Below are 23,743 nucleotides of genomic sequence, written 5' to 3' on the forward strand. Positions count from 1 at the left end.
TTTAAAAAAAGGAAACCTAATTTGACCATCCATTGCCTAATTAGGCCATATTTTACGAAATAAAGTTTTTTTTTAATTCAGCAAGCTGATCTTCTTCAATCAAAAATGACGTGATTTTCCTTTCTGATTTCCAAACTAGGCTATGAATTCGAGTCTAATTTGGATCTGACTGTTTATTACCCGTTTGCCTAGTCAGGCAAGTTATATTTATATCCTTGGTAGGATATTAATAGCTTAATTAGAAAATATTGAGAAAATTCAAACTTTGAAATATCTGGACAACAATTAATACATTAGTAACACCCACGTCGTCAATGTTACTTTATTAGCTTGTTGTTTTAGACTATAAAGAGTTTCTCGGGGCATTAAAAATAGGTCTCTTTTTTTAGAGCCGAGCGAAAAGATATAGGGGAATTTTACGTCCTACCTACACTCTTATATTCATGCAATCTAAAACCTGTCAACGTCTCCTCCCAACAATAGAAAAAGATGTATCTATTTTCACGGCCTCACAATTCTGCATGGGTGTTGAAAAAATTCGATGGTGCGAACTCAGACTTCAGAGGTCAAAAAGAGTTGATTGCATTTCTTTGATTAAAGTGAGAGATTTTCTTTGTTGTTTTTTTCAATCACAAGAAAGTAACAAATAAATTTACAAGTGAATCGTTTGTTCTAAAAAAAATTACTATTTTACAAAATATAATATAAGCTCTAAATAATTTGGAAACCAAAGCTCGCATAGAAGACAATTTTTGGTAATAGCAAAGCGATTGAAAGTATGCGTGTATCTAGGCTTGGCCTTTAAAAAATACCATTATAATCCCAGAGTATAAACAGATTTATTGAAATCCTAAAGTATTACTATTTACAAACAAAAAAGTAGAAAATATCTTTGTATCAAAATTACATGAAAAAACAAAATCAAAAACTGAATATCCATTACATAAGCATTGTTAGTGACCAAATGTGAACAAAACATATCTTATTTATACGAATATAAGGCGTGCAACAACACGAATGGAAAGGTTTCGTTCTAATAAAAGCCTCCTTAATTTCGACACGCCGTAGCTAACAACAAGTCAATCGTGTTAATTTCATAGTCATTAAATACTTTCCTAGTTCGTGTGATAAGATAATCTCGTATGCATCAAAAATTAAAACTCTTTGATTAGACAGTCGATTTCTCCCTTACCTCTGTTCGATGTAATACACTCATTTCGTTTTATAAGCATAACGTTTATAAGCATACTGAAGCTCAAATTTCCAGAAAAATTAAGCATATGCTAAGCATACCTTGAGGCTCAGCCAAAGAAATTTTTAGAATCATAATTTCCAAAACTTCAGAAAATAACAGAAGAATGAAGAAGAGAATTACAAACAAAATTGGTGATTTTATTTTTGTTTAATCTCTTATAAATAACACAACTTATAATAACAACAACATTCGAAAACAATAGAATGTCTTCATTTCTCTCAAGATTGAAGATAGGGGAAAATGCGCGAAATTTTTTACCCCCCTTTATAATTTTTTTACCAAGCATAGGGTTAAGCATAGTCGAGGCTCAAAATTGAGCTTTACTTAAGCATAGTGAGCTTCAGCCGAAATTTACCGTATGCTTATAAAACGAAATGAGTGTAATAGACGGCAGAATGTCGACAAACATCAAATAAAGGCATTGAATTGATATTACAAACCCGGAAATGTAGCCCAGGGAGTAGACTGCCTAAACAAGAGTAAATGGAGCAACAAAGTTTTTTCACAAGAGTGGCTCTGTGTCACCATCGACTTCCTCATCAAAACTCAAAGAAGAAGCGCTCACATTGTCCGACTCTGGTTCGTCATTAGTCGCGTCATCATAAAGAGGAGATTCTGAATCGCCGGTAGCTTTGGTATCGTTATTGGAAGACAAATCTCCGTTCTGAGCCTGTTCATTATTGTTTCCACCACTACCGCCATTGGCGGCGATTACTAGAGAGTGCGAGAGAATTCTCTGAACTGAAGCATAAATCGGTTCTTCAGAAGGTCCGTCATAAATACCAAATCGCGTCGGTGGTGGAGGAGCATCGTCATTCGAAGTTGGTTCTGCAGGTAGAGCACGCGGTGGTACCATTGGGACAGATTCATCCGTATCGATTGCTTGTTCTTGGCTGTTTTCAGCCGTTGTGGCCGGTTGACTGGTGCCGGATGCTAAAGAAGCATGGACCGCATTAACTGTTGTTCTTATTTCATCGATGGTTTCGTAAATATTAGCTGGTGTGCTCCCTCCGCTGCCACCTGATATTGGTGCAGTGCCTGTGAGTGGAAGAATAATAATTTACAGGTGTTAGAGTATAGGAAAACCTTCAAAAAGGCAAAACAAATTTGTTGAAATCAGACAAAGAACGTCAAAGACAAAACAAAACGTCGCGCATTTTAAATGTAATGTTTCAATTTTCTTTAAAATGAAAAGGCGAAACCATTCTTAACTGAAAAAATCAAATTTTAAAATCAAGACTACCTGTAGGTCTTGTGATCGCATTTGCTGCAGCTGTGCTTAATTCGACTTCGTCAGGGGCGTAAGGGGGCGGATTATTGATGCGCCTGGCCTGCATAGCTTCGTCATACGACGGCAATACGACGTGGACATCGTTCGAATAGTAAACAAACGACAAACGATCATCGTCGGTGTTTAGTCGATGGCGACCAGAGTGTTCTCGTTGGAGACGAGCGATACGTCGGCGTTGGCATGCGACAATAGCGATGACGAGGAGAAGAAGCAAAAGAAGACCACCGGCTGTCGATGTAACGATGGTCAACGGTTTCTCCGTTTTCTTCAACGACGATTTAGTGGGCACGACGGTCGTCTCTGGAAATGAAATGAGAAATGTCATTGATCGTAGTTGTTATATTAAGTTGTCGAAATAGACTGCACGCGTCCCCTCTGCTATGTTTTGATGTAGGGGATGCGTATCGTGTTTAAAATTTCTGTCCCGTCTTTATGTTTTTGAGATTTAGAAATTGGTTAGCTTTATTAGTAAGTTTTGTATAAAAGATCTTTTCATTAAACTCTAATTAATATTTTGAATGGCTAGGGGTTGATACAATCATTCTGAAACCTTTTAATAAAATGAATCAGGTTATCCCAAATTTGGGGTAGCTCTCGGACAGGAAATTTATACACGATACGCATCCCCTTGTCTATATCAAAACATATCAGATGGGATGCGTGCAGCCTATAGACAAAGGGGAGCTTTAAACTTTACTCGGAGATTTTGAGATATACTGTAGAGAGAAAAAAGAAACTTTCATAAAGGACCAAAAGACCGTTTGAGTGATTGAGTCATCATTTATAGTTGTCTCGATCGAGAATTCTTTTATTGAGCCTGCCTCGCCCAATAGCGCACCACTATGCAAACGTCATAATTATTACTTTCAAAATTTGACCGAAATTCAATTCCACAATCCTTTTCATCTTGATTTTCATCGTAATGCGTGCAACTTATTACTTTTGTATTAGACTGGAGTCGATTGTAATGCGTGTAATACAGTGATATAGGCGTTATACGATAATACAATTATTGTTACGGGATTTACCTTATCGGCCCTTTTTACGCCGGCCCTAATTTAACGCCGGCCCCTTTTACGTCGGCCCTTATTCCGCAACAGTCTAATTTTTGGATTACACCAATTAGGGCCATAAATAACACCAATAAAACTTATAAAAATCCATATTCAGGCTTCAAAACAGTAAGTATTAACTAAAATTTAAAATAAAATGTCATCTTTCAGTATTAAACTTTTGAAAATTCCATTGAAAATTATTGATTTTCGATGATAGTTTTCATTGTTTAATCATGCCTAAAATCCTTTAAATTGAGAAAAAATGAACAAAAATTAACGCCGCTTTTAGGTAAAAATTGCAAAATTTTGGCCCTTTTTACGCCGGCCCTTCTATCACCGGCCCTTATTAAGCCACGAGCCCAGAAATAACGCCAATAAGGGCCGGCGTAAAAGAGGCCGATAAGGTAAATTGTATAAACGACTGGAAGAATCCGGTGTTCCGGCCTTATAGAATCCCCAGCTAGCTACGCATAAACTTTTACTTTTTTTGTTTATTTCTACTTTGTCTATCTTGCTAAGCTACTTTTGTATTATCAATAAATGTAATTGACTTGTAAAAGCAATTAATGCAAAGCATAATGGGATTAACAAAAAACAGTAATTTTGATGTCTATTTTTAGAATCACTGTGGTATGCTATTGAAAAAAAGGCCTACAAGCGTTAAAGCAACAAGCGATACTTTTATGGACCTACCTGGTAAAACATGTACATTTAACTATGAACATTATAATGAAAGAATGAAAATTTAAGGCAGCAATAAATTCTTTAAAACATGAAAGGTATAAATCCACAGAGCATAAAATCTTGAAAGAGACAAACAGTGTTTATTAAAAGCAAAAAAATACTGACACTGTAAACAATCGTTCAGAAATAAATTAAAACTGAAGTAAGAATAAACTTGATTACATTTTTCAGTTTTCATTTCATCATAGATTGCGATTCATGTGGCGGAGTTGGGGATGGGGAAGGGGGGAGCAATAAAATTACAAACTCAATTCTATTTATTTACAAAGTCCTATATATACATTTTACATTTAAACAAAATATACATTAAAATATACAGATGAATTACCGAATTTTTAATTATCAATTATGAAAATTCTAAGAGTATGGAATGAGGTTAACAAAAATAGCAAAGTGATCACTGAAAGGAGATGGCATCCACCCTGCTGCATCGGAGCAATTATTTTGGAAGATGAGATCTAAAATATTTCCATCGATATGAGTGGGATATTGACAACGCTGGTGAAAGATATGCGGTGGTAATAATTCATTCAGATCATTTCTGTTATCAGGCAAGTTGAAATCACCAAGAATTACTGTCGAGTATGTGGCAACGTCAATTTGCTGTCCAATTTGATCGAGTTCGATTTGCAGCGACTGTATAAACAAAGGAATTGAACTTGCCGGAGGTCTGTAAATTAAAACGAGTAAAATATATTCACCATTGACCATGACCAAAGACGGAAGTAATTCTATGTTACTAACTGTATTTAATAACTGAATTATTTGAACATGATTCGTATCATAAGTTATTGCTAGTCCATGTTCAGTTTGTTTGTGTAATGTTTTCCAAGTAGATAAGTTTGGATTATCCTCTACCCTTTTGGCAGTATTTCTACCAGTTTCTGTAAAACATAGCAAGCAGCATGTAGAGGTGTAAATTTCTTGAGATAGGAAATGCTCAATATGCATATTCCATGATCTAATATTGAAAAGACACAAGTTTGGACCGTGCATTCTTTCCAACGGATGAGTTAACAATAAAGCCTTATTCGATCTCATTTCCTCCATTGTTTTAGGGCCTTATTATTTACAACAATATGTTTATCAGGCTTGAAATTCAATAAATGTATATTGTTACTAGATGTGGCACGAGAAAGTAGCGTGTATAGAAGCCCTGGTCCAACTGGTGTTAACCCTTTCCCACTTCTAGTTGATTGATCTAAATTCCCACTAGCGTATTCCAATGTACTACCTTGTGCTTTGTGAATCGTAGTAGCAAATGCAACAATCAATGGGAACTGTTTTCTTGTAATTTCAATGTCATTGAATTTAAAAGTTTTTGTTTCTGGGTAAATAGGAACGCATGATTTGTATTCATATTTTAATCTCGAGTCTTTCAGTTTGTTACCAGATGAGGGATTGTCAAATTGAACCAATATCATACCTGAGGGTTTGTTGTTTCTAAGCCCTTGAATGTATCGAACTATCCCGGTTGAGCCATTAATCAATTTATCTTCAACATCTTTGTTGATTGTGAGCATGACTCTAGCTCCAACACATATCGTCAATTCCTTTGGTAGCCCTGCAGTCTCATTGATTGGCATATCTTTCTTTAAGCTAACTTTAGTTCTTGACTCATCTTTGCTAAAGAGGTATGTTTATTACCCCATTCTTTACATTGTCTCAAGCAAAGAGAATTTTGCTGATCTTTTAGTCGGTTAGTTATGTACATTTTCATGAAATTCTCAGGCCATTCAGTTGTATCAGTTTGTTCGAAAGATGAAATTTTTTCGATATCAGCTGACGTATGGTTACCTTCACGAAGCCTATTAAGTAATTCAGCGAATTCGGAATCTCCACTTTGTCTAACTATTTCCTCTAACTCGTAAAGTTGGAATTCGTCCCATGCGAATCTTAAACCTTTTGGGTCGTATATTGAGTTTTGACCAACAGGTGTCAACTGAAAAAAGTCTCCAATCAATAACAAGGAAATGCCACCAAACGAATCTTTATTTTCTTTGATATTTTGCAATCTTAAATTCAAATCATCAAAACTTTTGTCACCAATCATAGAGATTTCGTCAATTATAAGAATCCTTAAGTATTTAAATTTTACTCTCAGATTTTGCATATTTGAATTGCTGAGTGATTTATTAATAACGTATGTCCCCTTTCCATATATCGGTGGTTTAACACTGAGTGCAAGGTGGTTCCGTCAATGCTTGCTGCTGCTTTACCAGTTGATGCAGTTACAAGAACAGATGGTTGTGTGTCACAATTTTGACCAGGCTCTTTCAAGATCTTTCTCAACTGTTCAGTCAAAGCTTTTACTAAGAAACTTTTTCCAACACCTGCACCACCATTTAATAGAATTCTAAATGGGTTTGGTTTTTCAAGGGAATTGTTTTTCTCAGCTAATTTAAGAGTCACGACATATTTAAATATGTAATTAAAAAAGTTTTTCTGTTTTTCGTTAAAATTAGAACACATATTGTAAAATAAATCACGCGGCATAGCAGGATTTTGATTTGTCACAGTAAAAGGTATCAAGGGGTTCTCATTCGATTCATCATTAGATTCCTTGTCTTGATCAAAGTCTATCAAATCTGGATGAAATACACCATAATCGTTGCCTTGTTCATCTTCACTGCTACTTTCTGAGTCAGAGTTATCATAAACGGGTATTTCGTCCAGGTCTATTTCATTTGGTTGGTTAAAATTAGAATCATGTTTTAAAATGTTTGGCATAATCACCTCTTCAACTTCAAAGAATTTTTCTTCAAATGTTGCACAATCTCCTTTAATGGTATCTTCATTTTCCCAAGGCATGTATAATTGGAGAAGTACAAGGTAGTAATTATTTCTATCTTGAAGTTTACTAACTTTATGATATCGGATTACACACGCGCGGCTTCTTTTTCTCATTTTCCCCATGCCATTTTTCAATGTAATTGTTTTGGATAATTCAGCATTAATCTCGATAGTTTCTGTTTCATTGTCAGATTCATTTACTTCATCTTCTTCTTCATTTTCGTTTTTCTTTGGATAAGTATACGTGGAAGCAAAGTCAGCATAGCACATGTCTCTTAAGTTATTAGGACGATTAGCATACTTGTCAATTAAATTCTTTTTGTAAACATTTTGGACTCTGGATCGAGTTTAGCTAGCTCAGATGGATTTTTTAACATCCTTAATCGCTTTTCTTTTGGTCCTGATGGAATATATTCAACATCAATATTCGAGGTTCGCATCTTTAAAGACAGAGTCCTTTTTATCGCTTCATGAGTCGATACTTCACGTTTAGTCAAAAACACATTTCCTATAGCACGCAATTTATCTTTTACAGCTTTTCCAGATGCCTCTTTGTGTGCCTTTTTCATAAGTTCACTCATATTTCTTTCTGGTTTACACATGTAAGAAGTAATATACGCTAACACCGCATACATATTTGTAACGTACTGAATGTTCATGTTTGATTGTAAAAGGCTAATTATGACAGTATTGTATGGGCCGATGTTAGTTTCATGAGGTTTCCTTTTGTAAATCACAGTCAGCTTTCTTTGAACTATATCTAATGCAGAGAAATATTCATCTCTTGAAAGATCACAAGATAATAATAAATCATCAAGAGTAAACACTTTCAAGATCTGTACTGCAATTATTAATTTCGTCAAGTACCTTATCTAAAATTCTTTTGCTTTGTCTATACTCATTTTTATCAATGTATTTTCACGTATAATACGAGTTTCTTCACAAGGTGGCCAAGGTGCTTTAAACCTACATCTTGATCCACTTTTCTTTCTACAAGTAAATGTGTGATGATGTTTTTGAACTGTGTTAACTAGATGATAGAGCTCAGGATATTTTTCTTTATCCGGTAGCTGACACGTGATATATTTGTCAATGAAATCTATAACCTCGTTGTCTTTGCTACTGTCTCTCTCATTGATTTTAGGCGCATCTTTAATATGGACTTGTGAATGGACGTGTTCCAGCCCCGTACGATGTTGAAATTCTCTTCTATCGTCATAATTTAAAATCTGTCCTATTGGATGCAAGCCGCTCATGAGCATTTTTGGAAAAACTTTATTGAAAATGTGATCGATTTGTCTGGCTACTGTGACAGGGTTTCTTTTTAAATATTGAACTTTTTCACTCCAGCTCATATTATTCACCTCTTCATCTGTTAGAGTTTCTCCGTATTGTGTAGCGACTACTTTGATAATATTAGTCCATTTAAATAATGCTGCACTCCATGTAAGAAAGTATGTGCTAGGTCCAAACACACGACATTTAGCTAAAACATCCAACATCATGTTATGGCACCACTGTGGAGTTCCTCTAATATTCTTGAATGAGTTTTGGAAAATTTGGTCATCATTTATCATTTGTCTAACGTTATCAGGGTTGGTCAATGATCCTGCAGAAATATCACTTTGAAAGTGTTTTTGCTGTGAAAAACTGATTGCACTAGCAACATTCGAGCTTTCCGTCCAATGCAAAGAATGAAATATGTACTGAGGATCTGAAGCAAATCTATCATCTGACGATTTCAGCCTGGCATGGACATATTTTATTGGAGTTATATTCCTATCTCTAGGCGTATTGAAGTAATTCTTAGCATCAGGATAATGCCCTGGAAAAGCTAATGCTTCCCAATCTGGTTCAGAATAGAATGACACAGGCAATTCGTTTTCGCACGGTGCAATATTGACAATTTCATCAGATGATATAGGGGTGGGTTGTTTATGAGCAATCTCAATAGCTTGTTCTGAAGAAATATTTGCGCCTTCATTTCATACATTAGAGTTGGCTGGGAGGAATTGTTATCTTTAATTTGTTTTTCGTGATTTTATCATTGCCTTCAATGTTATCATCACTATCACTTTCATCATCTTGCTGAGGTTGTGCATTTTTATCAGTAAGTAGTGACCATAATTCAGGGTCTCTTCTCAAACTTTCATCTTCCCATCTCGCATTAGGTACAACATTTTCATAAAATTTATTTATTTCAACTAACTTTTCTAAAGCTTTTGTAACAAATGCAGGTCGGATATTTTGTTTATTCACATAGCTTTTATCTGTAAGACGTCGCTTTAAAGCAAGTGATATTAAAAATTCTTCACTGCAAACTCTTGGTAAAATCTTTTGAATTTTGTCTAGATTTGCCGGAACCATTACGCACTGTCCTTTGAGACCTTGCTGCCCACCTTTATGTTTTGGTACAATAAACATGAAGGGAATAATTTGCGACACAAGCATCATTTCTATGGGGCACAAATCATCTAATTCAGGAATTCTTGTAGACCGTTGCAAATTATTTGCTTGAGCCTGCACTGGTAACTTTTCTTTTTTTATTGCTTTATCACATGGGTGGCAAATCCAGTATTTTTCTTCTGAATCACAATGTAAGTTGACAGCATCACATTCTTCAAACATTGGTAAGCCTTCATATTCTTATGGAGGAACCGCTTGCCGTTTCCCTTGTACTCCCATTTTAGACATATGTGACATTTGTTTGTCGGGCCGTTTTGTGTAGCTGTTAAAATTTTTGCTTTACGATTTCAAAAGCTTTGGTTAAAGTTATCGAAGGGTCAACCATGCTTGATCTTTGAACTTTATCAAATTCTTTTTGTTCCTCTATTTTGCTAAGCTGTCGAAATTTCCCCTTTTTTATCCGATTATTTTTTTAACACTTTCTTTTTCAAAATCATTTTGATTCTCCCGCAAATTTTGCATTCTTTCCGTGCAGATTTTTGGTTTTCTTTTTTTTTTTAAATCATTTTGATTTTCTCGAAAAAGCCTTTTCTTTGATTTATCAGATTTTCGACTTTCATCTCTTTCAAAATCATTTTGATTTTGCCTCAAATTTTGCATTCTTTTTGTGCAGATTTTTGGCTATCTTTCTTTTCAAAATCATTTTGATTTTCTCGAAAAAGCCTTTTCTTTGATTTATCAGATTTTCGACTTTCATCTCTTTCAAAATCATTTTGATTTTCCCTCAAATTTGCATTCTTTTTGTGCAGATTTTTGGCTTTCTTTCTTTCGAAATCGTTTTGATTTTCTCGCAAATTTCGCATTCTTATTTGTGCAGACTTTTGGCTTTCTTTCTTTTCTAAATCATTTTGATTTTCCCGCAAATTTGCATTTTTTTTCGTGCAGATTTTCTGGCTGAATCAATTTGAGTGTTATCAAAATTACACCGCATTTTCTTCATGACAGATTTATTCGAAGAAACTGTTAGTTTACGTTTTCTTTTTACAGGTGTGGTGGAAATTGACTCAGACGGGTTTATCGTTGTTTTTCTGCTTTGTCTTTCTAGCTCTAAAACAAGAGATCTCTTTATCATGACTTCAGGATTCAACTCATTATTATCATCAATTTTTGAGAAAAAAGAATTTTGATTTTTTACTTCGGGAGTGTTGTTTTCAGCTACATATTGTGTGGTTATATTTGCTGTTGGGATATTATCTTTTGAAGAATTGACATTTGGTTCAATAAAAAAATCTTGACTCGAAGGAGTAATCGGTATTATTTCGGTTGTTTTTCTATAGATCAATAAGTAAGGAACAATATGGTCATTGACCGTACATCTAAATACATTATTTCCAATAGCCACAACACGCTCATCGTCAACTGAATACCACATTTCTCCGTATCTTACAGCTGCAGTGTAGTGACCACTATTTGCAGTATTCCCATGGTGATAAATAATGGCCTGTAAATGAAGTTTCCCTATAAGTACATTTTCAATGTCCGTTTCGATTCTTAAATTTGGAGCTAACTTTCTAGAGGTGTTGGTTAATCGGTCGTAACCAAAAATGAGTAATTGAATGATTAAAGTATCTGAAATGTTGTACAAAGTTTTGGCTTTAGTTGCTTTTGTTCTAACAGGGCAAGTAGAACATTCGTACAGCTCATCGAGAAATTCCCCATTTGGATTGTTGATACGTCTAGAGATTTCTACTTCGATTGAATTTTCTTTAAAACGATTAGGGAATTCGATATGGCATACGGTATCGTATAAGGATCTTTCAGAGGCTTTGAAGCAAGTTTGACATAATATAGATTCTAAAAATGATATTTGGAAAATATTTTCGGGTACGTTATTATTAGCATTGAAAGGGTAAATGAGATTCACAATGTGCATTAAACATTCTTCAGCGTCAAATTGTTGTCGTAGGGCAGGGTCATAATTTGGTAACTCGATTGATGAAATAAATTTATATGTTTCGATTGTGGTAGCAGAATTTTCCATCACTAAGAATAATTCTTTAACTTTCAATTTAGCAGGGTTGTTGTATCAAGATGATTGACAAATCTCGAAAGCTATCGATTGAGTAAAGTACTTGGAGGACTGAATTAAAGAAGCAAACATTTTGCTGTAAATTTTTCAACCCTAAAGGTGATTTTCCTCTCAATGGTAACAAGCTACTTACACGTTCTAGATTCGAATCATCAACTTGCTTCACTTTTCTAGGTGTTTCTTAAAACCCTTTTTCTTTTTTGATGTTCCTTTTGGTCTCCCTTGGCTTTTCTGAAATCTTTCGTCAGCCATCTTCAAAAAATCGAACTCAAACAAAGTTTTAGATGTAATAATTTCAGATTTCGTAATTTCAAGTCTCGTAATATCAAATTTTGTAATAGCGTAATGAGCGTAATGACAGCCAACACTAAGGTTGGCAACTGATTTAATAACCTCTCCACCGCTTTATAGGTGACACCAGGTATAAATCAGTAAAAAACTAATTACAAAAGATAGATATAAATGTTGCTTTTATTTGCTTTTTTATTTATTTTTTTATGTTTTTTATTTTTTTTATTTTTTATTTTTTTTATTTTTTTTTTCTGTTTTTGATTTCTTTTTCTTTTTTATTTTATTTTCAATATTTTTTTTCAATATTTAACAACAAATTATATCTATCAAATTTCCTAATAAATTTGTTTTTCTTTCTCTTCTTCTCCTTCTCCTTCTTCTTCAGGTGACTTCTGTCTTTGCACAGGCTTTGCACCACGGTAATCTTCTTTGAAGAATGTCAGCAGTTTTTCAAATAGCAAATTGATTGGAAAGTTGTTTGTTTGTGTTTGTATTTTTCTTGCGACACTGGAATTTTAATGAAATCGCCTATTGTGGTATTGATATTTTCTCTTGTTGTTTAATATTATTTGGTTTTTATGCTAAATAAAGATTGAAAAAGACTATATTGTAATGAAATATTAAGGAGACGATGAGTGATCCGATAGTAATACTTAATATCACTCTGTTATTTTCAATGTCTTCAATGGTTGATCTGATTGATTAGAAACTTTTAAAATTCATAACAGTAAAACACCAGAAACATCTCTCTTCCACAACGCGTGTCTCAGTGTCATAACATAACACAAGCACAACACAAGCAAATATTTTCAGGAGACAAACTGAAAAAAATATGCAAGCGAAACCTCTCTCCTCCATAGAGACTATTCATCCTTTTGTCTTATATTAATATTAATTGAATGGAAAATATGTCGTACCGGTGGAGATTTTACTTTCTCTTTTTCTTATTTACAAAAACGCACACAGTCGGTCTTATTGAAATGATAAACATTTTTTCTCATCAAAAATACGTAATTAGTTTTTAAGAACATTGATCTATGAATAGTGATTCTTATAGCTACAAATTCATTTTTTGAGCCAAAAAATTTTTCTATTAAAATCTGCTTCAGCCAACTTTTGAATGTGGTGGTACCCTACTTTTATGCAAAAAATCAAAAAAATCTAATGATAAAATCTCGAGAAAATCACAAAAAACCCTAATTTTAGACATATTTGGCCCAAATTAACCCAACATAATTTTTTCTCGAAAATCGGGCTCCGTCACATTCGAGGGTTTAAGGCTATCTATCTTTGTGCAAAAAATCTGAAAAAACTAATGAGCCAATCATGAGGAAAGCTAATAACTAACGAACGAACGGACGAACGGACGAACGGACAAAGGTTAATTTATAGGACCTCCACCGGGGTAGGTCCAAAAACTAAGAACTTTCATTATGCTCACGTTACAAATCTTAGAATGTGGAAAATTCAATCATGTTTTCTTGCACGAATAAAATACTTGACCTTGATAAGTGAATACAACACTCACCAAAAACACAAGATGCATCACCGTTTCCATCCACTTTCATAATTTTCCCTTCAGTCTGGCATTCGTCGTTAAACTCGCTCAGTAAAATACACACGCCAGGTTCTGATGACCATTCCACTGTGGGAGGGCCTACACATACAATCTTTGATGAAATACCTACATGCAATGGTAAATATGATATCACAAAGGATTGCCCCTTCTTTCATAGTGCCCGTACGCTCGAAAATGGAAAATTTTTAAATCCCCCTCCCCTTGTACGCTTTCGTACGCTTTATGTGTACCCCCCTTCAGCGTACGTACGCTTGTTTAGTACACCCCCCCCCCCAATTTATAGCTACAAATTCATTTTTGAGCCAAAAAAATTTTCTATTAAATCTGCTTCACAACTTTTGAATGTGGTGGTACCCTACTTTATGCAAAAAATCAAAAAATCTAATGATAAAGCTCGAGAAAATCACAAAAACCCTAATTTTAGACTATTTTGGCCCAAATTAACCCAACATAATTTTTTCTCGAAAATCGGGCTCCGTCACATTCGAGGGTTTAAGGCTATATCTTTGTGCAAAAAATAGAAAAAACTAATGGCCAATCATGAGAATCTAATAACTAACAACGACCGACAACGGACGAACGGACAAAGGTTAATTTATAGGACCTCCACCGGGGTAGGTCNTTATATAGAAAACGTTCAACTTAGGAGAAATGAGTTCTCACATGTTCTTTTAATCTTGGAATGTTCCTCAAATCAGCATTGCAAATATGACACTTTAAACTAGATTCTAAAAGTTGTTTGTAATATAAGGTATCAATAGTTATGCAACCTTTCTCTGATAATTCACTCAAAATTGAATTTGCTGGTCTAAAGAAATCAGTGGTGAAAGAGTTCCAATGACGTTTATTTTTCAACGATGGTGAATCAAAGTCTGTACTGATTACATGCATATGTAAGAGTGTCATGCTTGGTACTGCATGAAATCCCATTCGAAATCTGATGGACGGATTAGTGTCTGATTCTGTTGATTCCAATTGTCGACCGATTTTAATCATTTCATTTATCAGTGGGACATGGCTTCTATTCAGAGATTTCATACTTGATACATCACCTTTTGCAATCACCAAAAAATGTTTTTTCGCTTTTGGATATTTATCATGAATTACAGAGCATTTTTCAGTTTCTAGGATGATGTTTTTAGGATTTTGCAGAGCTTGTTTTAAACCTTGTGTCCAGTGACCAGGCTTCACTGCTCCTGGTAAATCAATTGTTGACTTCTTCATGATTTTATTGGCAGGCTCAGATGAAGCTGTTTTTACAGGCCTTTTCATTCCTGTCTTCTCACTTCTGCCACTTATCATTTTACCTAGATTGATAAATGGTTGATTTTCAGTATTCTCATTTCTAAAGAAATCAAAAATTGAATGTATCAACTTTTTATTAAAGATAACTGTTAACTAAGCTATGCCTTCATTGCCAGACGGTGTCAATCAAACAAATCGAACACCAAATCAATTGAAAATCGAACGCAATCGAATAATTGCGATTCAACTGTCGAACGCAATCAAATCGTAATCAAATATAACCCAAGATTTGCCGTTCGATTGCTTCGATTATATGTTCGATTGTATTTGATTATGTTCACATATTTGATTATGTTCGATTGCTTCAATTGCATTCACTCACTTCGATTACTCTCGTCTCGTGCTGTACTTATGCGCTCATCCATTATATCTGATTCCAATGGCATAATGGCTGCTGCCAACACTAAAGCTCTAAGAGAGCGAGATAATTTAATTGCAATCAATCTTATGAAACATTATCGCAATCAAACTGATCAAACGTAATCAAATCTAAATTGAATTCAATACCAATCGAACATAATCGACCCAGGAATCAGCTGTTTGATTGAGATTCGATTGCTTTCGATAATCAAATAGCAATTATTCGATCCTGTTTGATTACATTTGATTGGTTCAATCGCGATTTTCGTTCAAACTTGCTCGATTGACACCGCCTGCTCATTGCGACCTCCCTTGAATTTCAGAACCTCAGAATCAGAGTGAAAAACAAGTATTTGTAATACACTCCAAATGATTGATATCATAATTTTGTAAGATTCTTTAGGAGATGACTTATCATTTAAAATGATACTAGTGAAAATATCTTTTTGGAAATAAATTGAAAGGCTACAGTTTAAATTTTTTGACTCCCTTGCTTTAGGGTAATACTAAAACACAACGAGCCACAACAACCCACAAAATTGCACAACAAGTCAGAAAATAGCATCATAAGCCACAACGAGCCACAATGAGCCAGAGAACGGCAAAACAAGCTACAACGACCCACAACGCGCCAGAAAATGGCACAACGAGCCACAATGACCCACATGCCAGAAAATGGCACGAGCCAGAAAATGGCACGAGCCAGAAAAAGAAGAGCTACAAAGAGCCACGAGCCGAAAAATTACACAACGAGATGGAAAATGACACAATGAGCCACAACGATCCAGAAAACGGTATAGTTTGACCATGGTTTTCTCATTTGGTTGCTCCATGAAAACAGGATGTGTGTCATGGTAGGTCTATCCTGTTAAAAGGATTGTCTTTGCCTTGGATGTCATTTCATTGGTTTGTGAATCAGCATGGTCACACTTTCTTGCTTCAAAAGGATTACATAATAAAAAAATAACAAGAAATTTTGGTTCATGTTTTCAAAAATCAGTTCAAAAATTGAACTACTACCACGAACTGCCTTGATAGTAAAGAAAAAAGCAGATGAAAAGAAGAAATGTATGTAATTATATGATATCTCAAAGTTTAAGTATCTATAATACAGTATGGAATGTCGGCCAACAACTAAACATAAAATAGTAAAGTAGAGTCAATTTCACGTACACTTTCTGATCTGAGAAGTAAATACCTGCATGTAATTTCCATTCAAAAGTTTTCATGCAATGTGGTGTCAAGTTTTCACTTTGTCATTCAAAATTACCGTCAACCGCTCTAGCTTGGGACAATTGGTTGTTGAAACATGGGACTGTTCAGTGAGGATCTGATTTTTGCCTTGATTACCCAAAACCTGGTACCTTTTTAGCTTGAGGGAAGAAAAAAGTTAGAGTTTTTGGGTTTGCCAAAAAAACGCCTTGTCAAAATTTTTTCATCTTCACAGGATCCATTCCCAACCTCAAAAGACATCTTTTTGTCTAGGGTTTTTTTTGGCAAGTTCTTCCTTCGAAGAATATCGATCACTTTCGTTTCCCCCAGAAGGCCCCGAGAGAAATTCAATGTCCATTTTAGCCAATTTAGAGGGTTAAAATTTCAAAATTTCTTGGTCGGCCCCAACTATGGTGGGGCCTCCTATAGATCTCATTTTGAAACATTAAAGAAACGGTGCAAACAGTTTTATTCATCTGCCATTTATCCTTGTAACTTCCAATTGTCTTTAGCACTTGCTGGCTAGTCTTCAAAATAAAGTTGAATGCTACAAGAGGGACGAAAATTGAAAATTTCTCCCGTCGGCGCAAACCATGGTTGCGCATCCTCCGTAACTAACATTTTCCTCTCTTTCTTAAGTGCTTATTCTTAGATGCATCAAAGACATCAGGTCCTTTATTTCAGGAAAATATATATTCATAGCAAAGCCTTAAACAAAAAGAAGCAACAGATTTATTTATGAGGTGTAATTTTGAGCAGATTGGCATTGGAATCCTGTGCAGTCCTGTGATGTTTAAATCATATTTTGGAAAAAAGAGAGTAAATGAGGACAATTTTAGCTATTCTGAATTGAAAATTTCTCCTCATTCCCCTTTTCAAAACTATTCTGGGGAGAATGGCCCTCATGTTTTACCAAAAAAAGCTACTTATACTTTTGAAAGATTTCCATTATTTTTACATGAATTATTTTTCAAATCGAATTGAAATGGGTCCTAAAATAGCACTTTTAACCCTTCAAAATTCAAAAATTTTCCCCATTGCCCAACCATGGTGGGCTTTGTCAATTAACTCAAATATACCTCAGCCCTCGAAAGGGGCCCTTTGATGTGATCCATCAGTTGTCAAACTATTTTTGATATGCATAAGTCAAAATTACGTCATCTTTTCTATCCGAAAGACCCTCAAAAAACTGGAATTTGACCCCTGTGACTGTGTTACTAAAAATAGAAAAACAGAGGTCAAATTCCTTCTAAATTTTTCGGGTGTTTCCGATAGGAAAAATAATATAATCTTGACTTACACGTATGACAATGCCAAAACACTGATTGACGACAATACATACACCTGAACATGGTCAAAAATACCCCCTGTTTTTGTGACATTTTGTATATGATATCTTTAACCAAAGGTTTTTAGGTGATATAATGTGGCTGACACTAAGTTTATATATTCCCCAAAAGGGGAAAAGATCGAATTTCAAAGTGCAGAAAAAACGGTTACAATATCTCTTCTAGATATCCCTAAATTTCACTCTAAATCAGGTGATTTTTGTGGCTTACATTGTCATGTGGCTTACGTCAGTCACAATTTTTAGAGAACAATTGTGGCTTACCAGGTATGTGTAAAAAAAATTTCAATGAAACGATAGAGAATTAAAATTTTTATTAATGGGTGATGGATCGTGGTTAAAACTCGACGTGAAAACACGTGGTTGACATTTCCAAGTAGTCAACTGTAAATGGTTGTAAGCCACAAACCATCACCTAACAGAACTTTTCAAACTACTACAAGCCTAGGTTAAGCTTTGAACTTGAAGTGTGTAAATTTTCAGCTGTCAAAACAAATGTCAGCCACATTTATCACCTGAAGTGTAAAAAAATTGAAAAATTGTCAATTTTCAAATGTCACACTATTTTTGACCATGATCACCTATTTGTGGGCAAAAATTAAGTTTATATAACGGCATTTCATCCATAACAATGAGTCTAAACGTGGTATACGAATATGAAAATTAAATTTTCTAAGCATAATGGCGTGAAATCGAAAAAAATTGGCGTTATTGTTAAAATCAAATTTTTCAGGGGTGATGGCGTGAAATCGAAAAAAATTGGCGCGATGGCGTGAATTTTGGGTCCGCTGGGGGGCCTCATTAATAGTACATGAACCATGTCCAGTACACCTGATATTTATTGAGGCTAGTGCGCGTGATTTGCGGCTAAAGACGGTATTGCTCCACAATAGTGTTTTTTCTTCAATCGTTCATTTCTACAATGGCGACTGAAGCGAAGAAAGCAAAAAGATTGACCAGCTTTGAATGCATGTATTGTTTTTAGCCATTCCTACCATGGCGATCTTTGATTAAATATAAGTACATTCTGTGAAAATTTCAAGTCTCTAGCCCTTTCCTATGTGGAATTATCAATTCCAATTTAGAGGGATCTCAACCGAGATGAGGACGGGATAAAAAATTCCACCAAGACGGAGTACACACATCAAACTTTCAAAACACGCAAACTGAAAGCAGTCATTATGACGTCACACATTCAGAGGGTTCAGATCAATGTTTTGATTTGATTGTCTGACGGTTCCATTCCCAGGAGAATAATTTACCGTCAGCCGAATAAGGATATTTTTGTACCTTTGCGGTAGATTTTTCAGCTTGAGTTTATGTCTAATGTTATGATTTTTTGAAGTGCTTGTTCTAAGAGATGAGCGAATTTGATTATTTCTAGTTTTCAAAAGAAGCAAATTTAATCTTTCTTCTACAAGATTACACTCTAAAATATAATGCCAATTATGCATGTAAGTTTTATATTAATACTTTCTTTTGCATATGTTTTGCATACTTTCTAAGGGAATTTCACCACGGCAATTCGGCCACCATACTTTTTTAATACAATTCAATATGGCAGATGGAAAGGCGAAAAGGTCTATTAAACCCATCGTTGATCCAATTTACACGCTGGCCCTTTTGCGCCAGTGACGAGAAATAGTGCCTTATAAGGGCTGATGAGGTTCATATCATATGACTGACGCCCACAGCATCGGAAAAGCACAAGTGTTTCAACCGGTATTCCAACGAAGCCATATTTTGGTTTGTACAGAAATTTTGCCCGTTCAAATCTAAACAACAACATGGTCAATCTCACTAAAGCAAAACATTTTGGCCACAGCATTTCCCTGGATAAAAATCCTGGTCACGTGACCATCCGTGATTTTAGACCAATGAAAACGCTTCATTTCCCCAGATTAAAGTTGTGTCTACAATAACACGCAGGAAAAGGCTAGAAAAAGAGAGAAAAAGAGAGAAAAAACCGGGGGTCAAATTAAATTTTTCTCCCTTCTTGCGGCAAACATAAAAGACTTTAAGAGGCCATTTATTTAAGAAAGAGGTGTTATATCATAAATAAATTATGTAAGTAAGTGATATTTTAAGTAACAAGTTCATTAATAATTTTATTTTGAAGTTTGTTTTTTAAAAAAAACCCTGTGCTAATGATAATCTCATTTTCTTAACTTATGGACCCATATTGGAAGTCTTTTTAATACAGATCATTTGGCAGTGTAGTTGCAGCCTATACAAGAATTGGAATCTAAAGTCTGAAGTCGTAAATCCTTGCCAGTGACCCCGCAGAGAAATTTTTAGTTGGCAGACACCGACTTTAGGTTGGTTTGGAAATCGTTTTATTTTGAAATGTAATCTTCACTTTAGATGAATACTTTTATTTATTTGGATTCATGAGAGGTTCAAGGTTTGTTTGTTTACTTTTTATTTCAAATTATTTCATTGGTTTATTGAGCTGCAATAGCTGATTGAAAAACAGTAGATTTTTGATAGTTATCAGCGTGGGCTTGGCCGCAATTTTGAATTTACTTTACGTCAACACTTGTGAAAGATGGTGGGAAATTTATCTGATATTCCGATGGCGTATTGGCGGCCGCCCACGCTAAAGCTCTGAAGGAGCGGGCCAATATACCATCGGAGACTTCTTAGTCATCGTTTGATGTACCGCATCACAGTCGTGTCTAGCTGTCCTTACACTTTTCGCTTGACAGTGTAGCTCTAAAGCTCTAAAACAGCATCTAATAACATGAAAACCAGAATATGATTCTTCAATGGGAATCAAAACTATAAAGTGCACTTACAAACATCAATTTGTCAGATCTAACAAAATTTATAACGGCACTGTCATCATTGACAATAAAACAAACAATATTCTGTCAAGAGCCTTGTAAACATTCCAACAACTTCCATCGAAATGATCTATCACAGCTCAGTCTACCATTTTAGCGCGGTCCGAGGATTGAGCCGAGAACTCTCGCAGAGCGCCCGAGCTCCCGCACGGCGCGCACTGCGGGGATGAAAAACTTCAATCTGTCAATCATTTTCTCAAGCGAAGAGTACGCGAAGCGATTCTAGCTTTACGATAGTGCCGCGGATCATCAATGGATAGTATTCAATTATTATTATCCCTTTATTTTCATTCCTATAACTTTTGCAAAAAAAAGGAAAAATAGAAAAGTTGTATTTTTTACTGCTCTATTCACATACTGAATTTGAAAGATCTTCTATGTGGCGTTTTTTTGCAAACTTCAAAAAACTGATTTTTGTCCCGTCTTTGCGGGATTTTGGCCCAGGTGCTTGAGTGCAGCATAGGGTACAAAGTCCAAATATGCGTTTCCCGTAATTTTTGTATGAAGAGTTAGGTCTACACTGCTTGACTATCGGTTGCACCCGAGTGAATTTAGCATGAAAATCTCTGCTGCCTGAGAAACCTTACAGAAAAAAAGAAAAATGGTAACCCAAAGGTTCCCGATGTTAAAATTTTCCCGACCTTCCAGAGCTTTTTAGCGTATCGGAAGAAAATTTCTACATCGAGTACCAGATAGGTAAGTGGGAAATAGTATAGGGCGTAAAGCCAAAGGCCCATCAGGCGGTGTCGGGTGTTCTCACTAAGATAGGAATTTTAAGCACCTGACTGTCGGGTGCACTATTTTTCGGGTGTTTTCGCAAATTTAGAAATTTCAGCACCCGACTGTCGGGTGCACAGGCAGGGGGTCATGCGGAGAATACTTTTTGACACTGTGGATGGCAGACAAGGACAAGATGTAAAAAGGACATCCAAATAGACCTTTTTTTAAAGAGGCAGCCAAGTTGAATAATTATGTACTCCAGCATAATAAAAACAATAATGGGCCATTCCAGAAAAAAAAAATTACCCCCTAATGGATGACATCAATTTTTGAAATAAATTTTGGCATGGAATTCCAGGCAAACTTTAAAGAGAAAGTATCGGAATTCCATGAATTTTACTTAATTTTGCATTAAAGTATTGGAATTCCATGATTTTTTTAGGTTACAGTAACGGAATTCCACGGTTTTGATAGGTATTTTGTAAATTTGTTACGGAAATTCCGGACTTTCTTGAAAGCAATTTGCTACGGAAATTCCATGTCGTCCATTGGGGGGTAACGAACAAAAACTGGATGGAATGGCCCAATGATACAGCCATGCTGTATCATGGATATTTTAAAAATTATTCATGGCTGTATCATTGTTTTTATGCTGGAGTACATAATTATTCAACATGGCTGCCTCTTTAAAAAAGGTCTATTCTAACCCCACTCAACTCTTCTCTCCGCTCTGCTGGTGTCTGGTGCTATGCGCCCTAAATTTTCAAACACGCAAACTGGCGGTGGTGGTGGAGGGGCGGGCGGGGGCTACGTGATAGGGTGGGTGTTGTACAAAGTGAAAGTTACTAAACTTACAAATTAAATGGCTTTCCTAGATTAACTTTCAGCTTGCCAATTTACTGTCTAAGGTCTGTCCACACAACACTTACACTAGAATCCACTTCAATCACTTTCACTGTTGATTTTGTTTCTTGCTTTTGATGGTAGGCTCAGTCGGGTCTGACTGTAGAATATCGAATGCTTATAATAAATAAAAAAGTCAATATACATATTGCTATCTAAACACTATCTATAACACACGTATTACTATATCGTTAACCATCATAATTAATCAAATACGGACCCGACTATTTTAAAGCCAAGCCTGGACCTTAGACTTCCGACGCTGTCATGCCTCGGGGGAATCCGAAAGAGGGGGATGGTAGCTGTGGGGTGGGGGAAAGAAGGGGTACCCGCCCGGGGGGGGGGGCACTCGTATGGTCTGATCCAAGATATGTGCCGCCCTTAAGGGTAGGTTTTTCGAGACTCTCAAAATACACTATAGGGTACCTTTGATAGGTCGCTACAAGGGTCTTCTTTTTAGGGGTACTTTTTCTCGAGTTCACAAGTTCAATGCACAAATGTTCCCAAAATGCGAATTCTTTAATCAAAAGTTAGTCGAGCAACGAAGAAAAAGGATTCGGTTTCTCTAATTTTCAAATACACTTCTAAAGATAGCCGTGTGATTTCATTATGTCATAATTTCTGCAGCCAAACGTTTCTTGAAATCGACTTGAACAATGTAGAGAGGCCAATGGCGAAAAGATTGTGCAACTTAGGGTAAAAGCAGAAATTTTGAGTGATCGTCAATATTCCTTTATGGACCTACCTCGGAGGTTCTTTGAATTAACCTTTGTTCGTTCGTTTGTCCGTTCGTTCGTCTGTTATCAGCTTTTCTCGGGATTGGTCCATTATTTTTTCTGATTCTTTGCAGAGTGATGCAAAATGACACTACCCAAAAAGTGACGGAGCTAGAATTCAAAAAACATTTTTTTGGGCAAATTGTCTCAAATTGTGCCTAAAATGGGGTTTTGAGGACTTTGTGTGAAATTGCTCCATTAGTTTTTTCAGATTTCTTGCATAAAGTTAAAGGGCAAGGTTCTCTAAAAAGTGGCTGCAGCTGTTTTTTGGGGAAAACTTTTTTTGACCGTAAAATCGGATTTTCTTATTTAGGAAAATTCCCTTTTATCATTTCTAGGGAAAATGAGGATTTGTCGCGATTGACTTGGCATTTTTTTGGCAAATCTGGGCCAAAGAGTGCGTAAAAATGGGTTTTTTGAAATTCCTTCTTTAGTTTTTCCTGAATTTTTACACAGGGGGGGATTTCATGGTTGGCGGAGGAGCGGAATCGGCCCTTTTTTTGGACGGAGTGGCGGAATTTGGCGAAAATTTAGACGGAGTTACGGAAATTGGGTTCTCTGACGGAGACGGAAAATTAGACAATTTTAGTGCGAAAAACGGAACTTAGCAAAAAAGTTTGCGGGAATTTCAGAATTGGTAAAACATTTTCAAAATTTGCGGAATTTTCGACAAAAATATTAAATTTCAAAGGAATTTTCGGTGACGGAATTTTGGTTCAATTTAAGACGGTTTGACGGAAATTGGAGAAAAAATTGGCGGAATTACGGAA

General features: G+C 35.6%; 2 protein-coding genes across 2 annotated transcripts; both read right to left on the bottom strand.

The window, feature by feature from the left end:
* Positions 1 to 1,639: 1,639 nt before the first annotated feature.
* LOC136823267 (uncharacterized) lies at positions 1,640 to 13,638 on the bottom strand. Its single transcript, XM_067079448.1, has 3 exons — positions 13,453 to 13,638; positions 2,499 to 2,846; positions 1,640 to 2,293 (listed from the first exon to the last, which is right to left on the bottom strand). Exons 1-3 carry the CDS (start codon positions 13,490 to 13,492, stop codon positions 1,758 to 1,760), a joined length of 924 nt encoding a protein of 307 aa, XP_066935549.1. The 5' UTR covers positions 13,493 to 13,638; the 3' UTR covers positions 1,640 to 1,757.
* A 493-nt stretch (positions 13,639 to 14,131) lies between these two features.
* Positions 14,132 to 14,844, bottom strand: LOC136823268 (aprataxin-like). The gene has a single exon (XM_067079449.1). It carries the CDS (start codon positions 14,803 to 14,805, stop codon positions 14,146 to 14,148), a length of 660 nt encoding a protein of 219 aa, XP_066935550.1. The 5' UTR covers positions 14,806 to 14,844; the 3' UTR covers positions 14,132 to 14,145.
* Positions 14,845 to 23,743: the final 8,899 nt, after the last annotated feature.

The sequence above is a fragment of the Clytia hemisphaerica genome, unplaced genomic scaffold, assembly GCF_902728285.1.
Source record: "Clytia hemisphaerica strain Z4C2 unplaced genomic scaffold, Clytia hemisphaerica genome assembly, whole genome shotgun sequence".
Lineage (NCBI taxonomy): Eukaryota > Metazoa > Cnidaria > Hydrozoa > Leptothecata > Clytiidae > Clytia > Clytia hemisphaerica.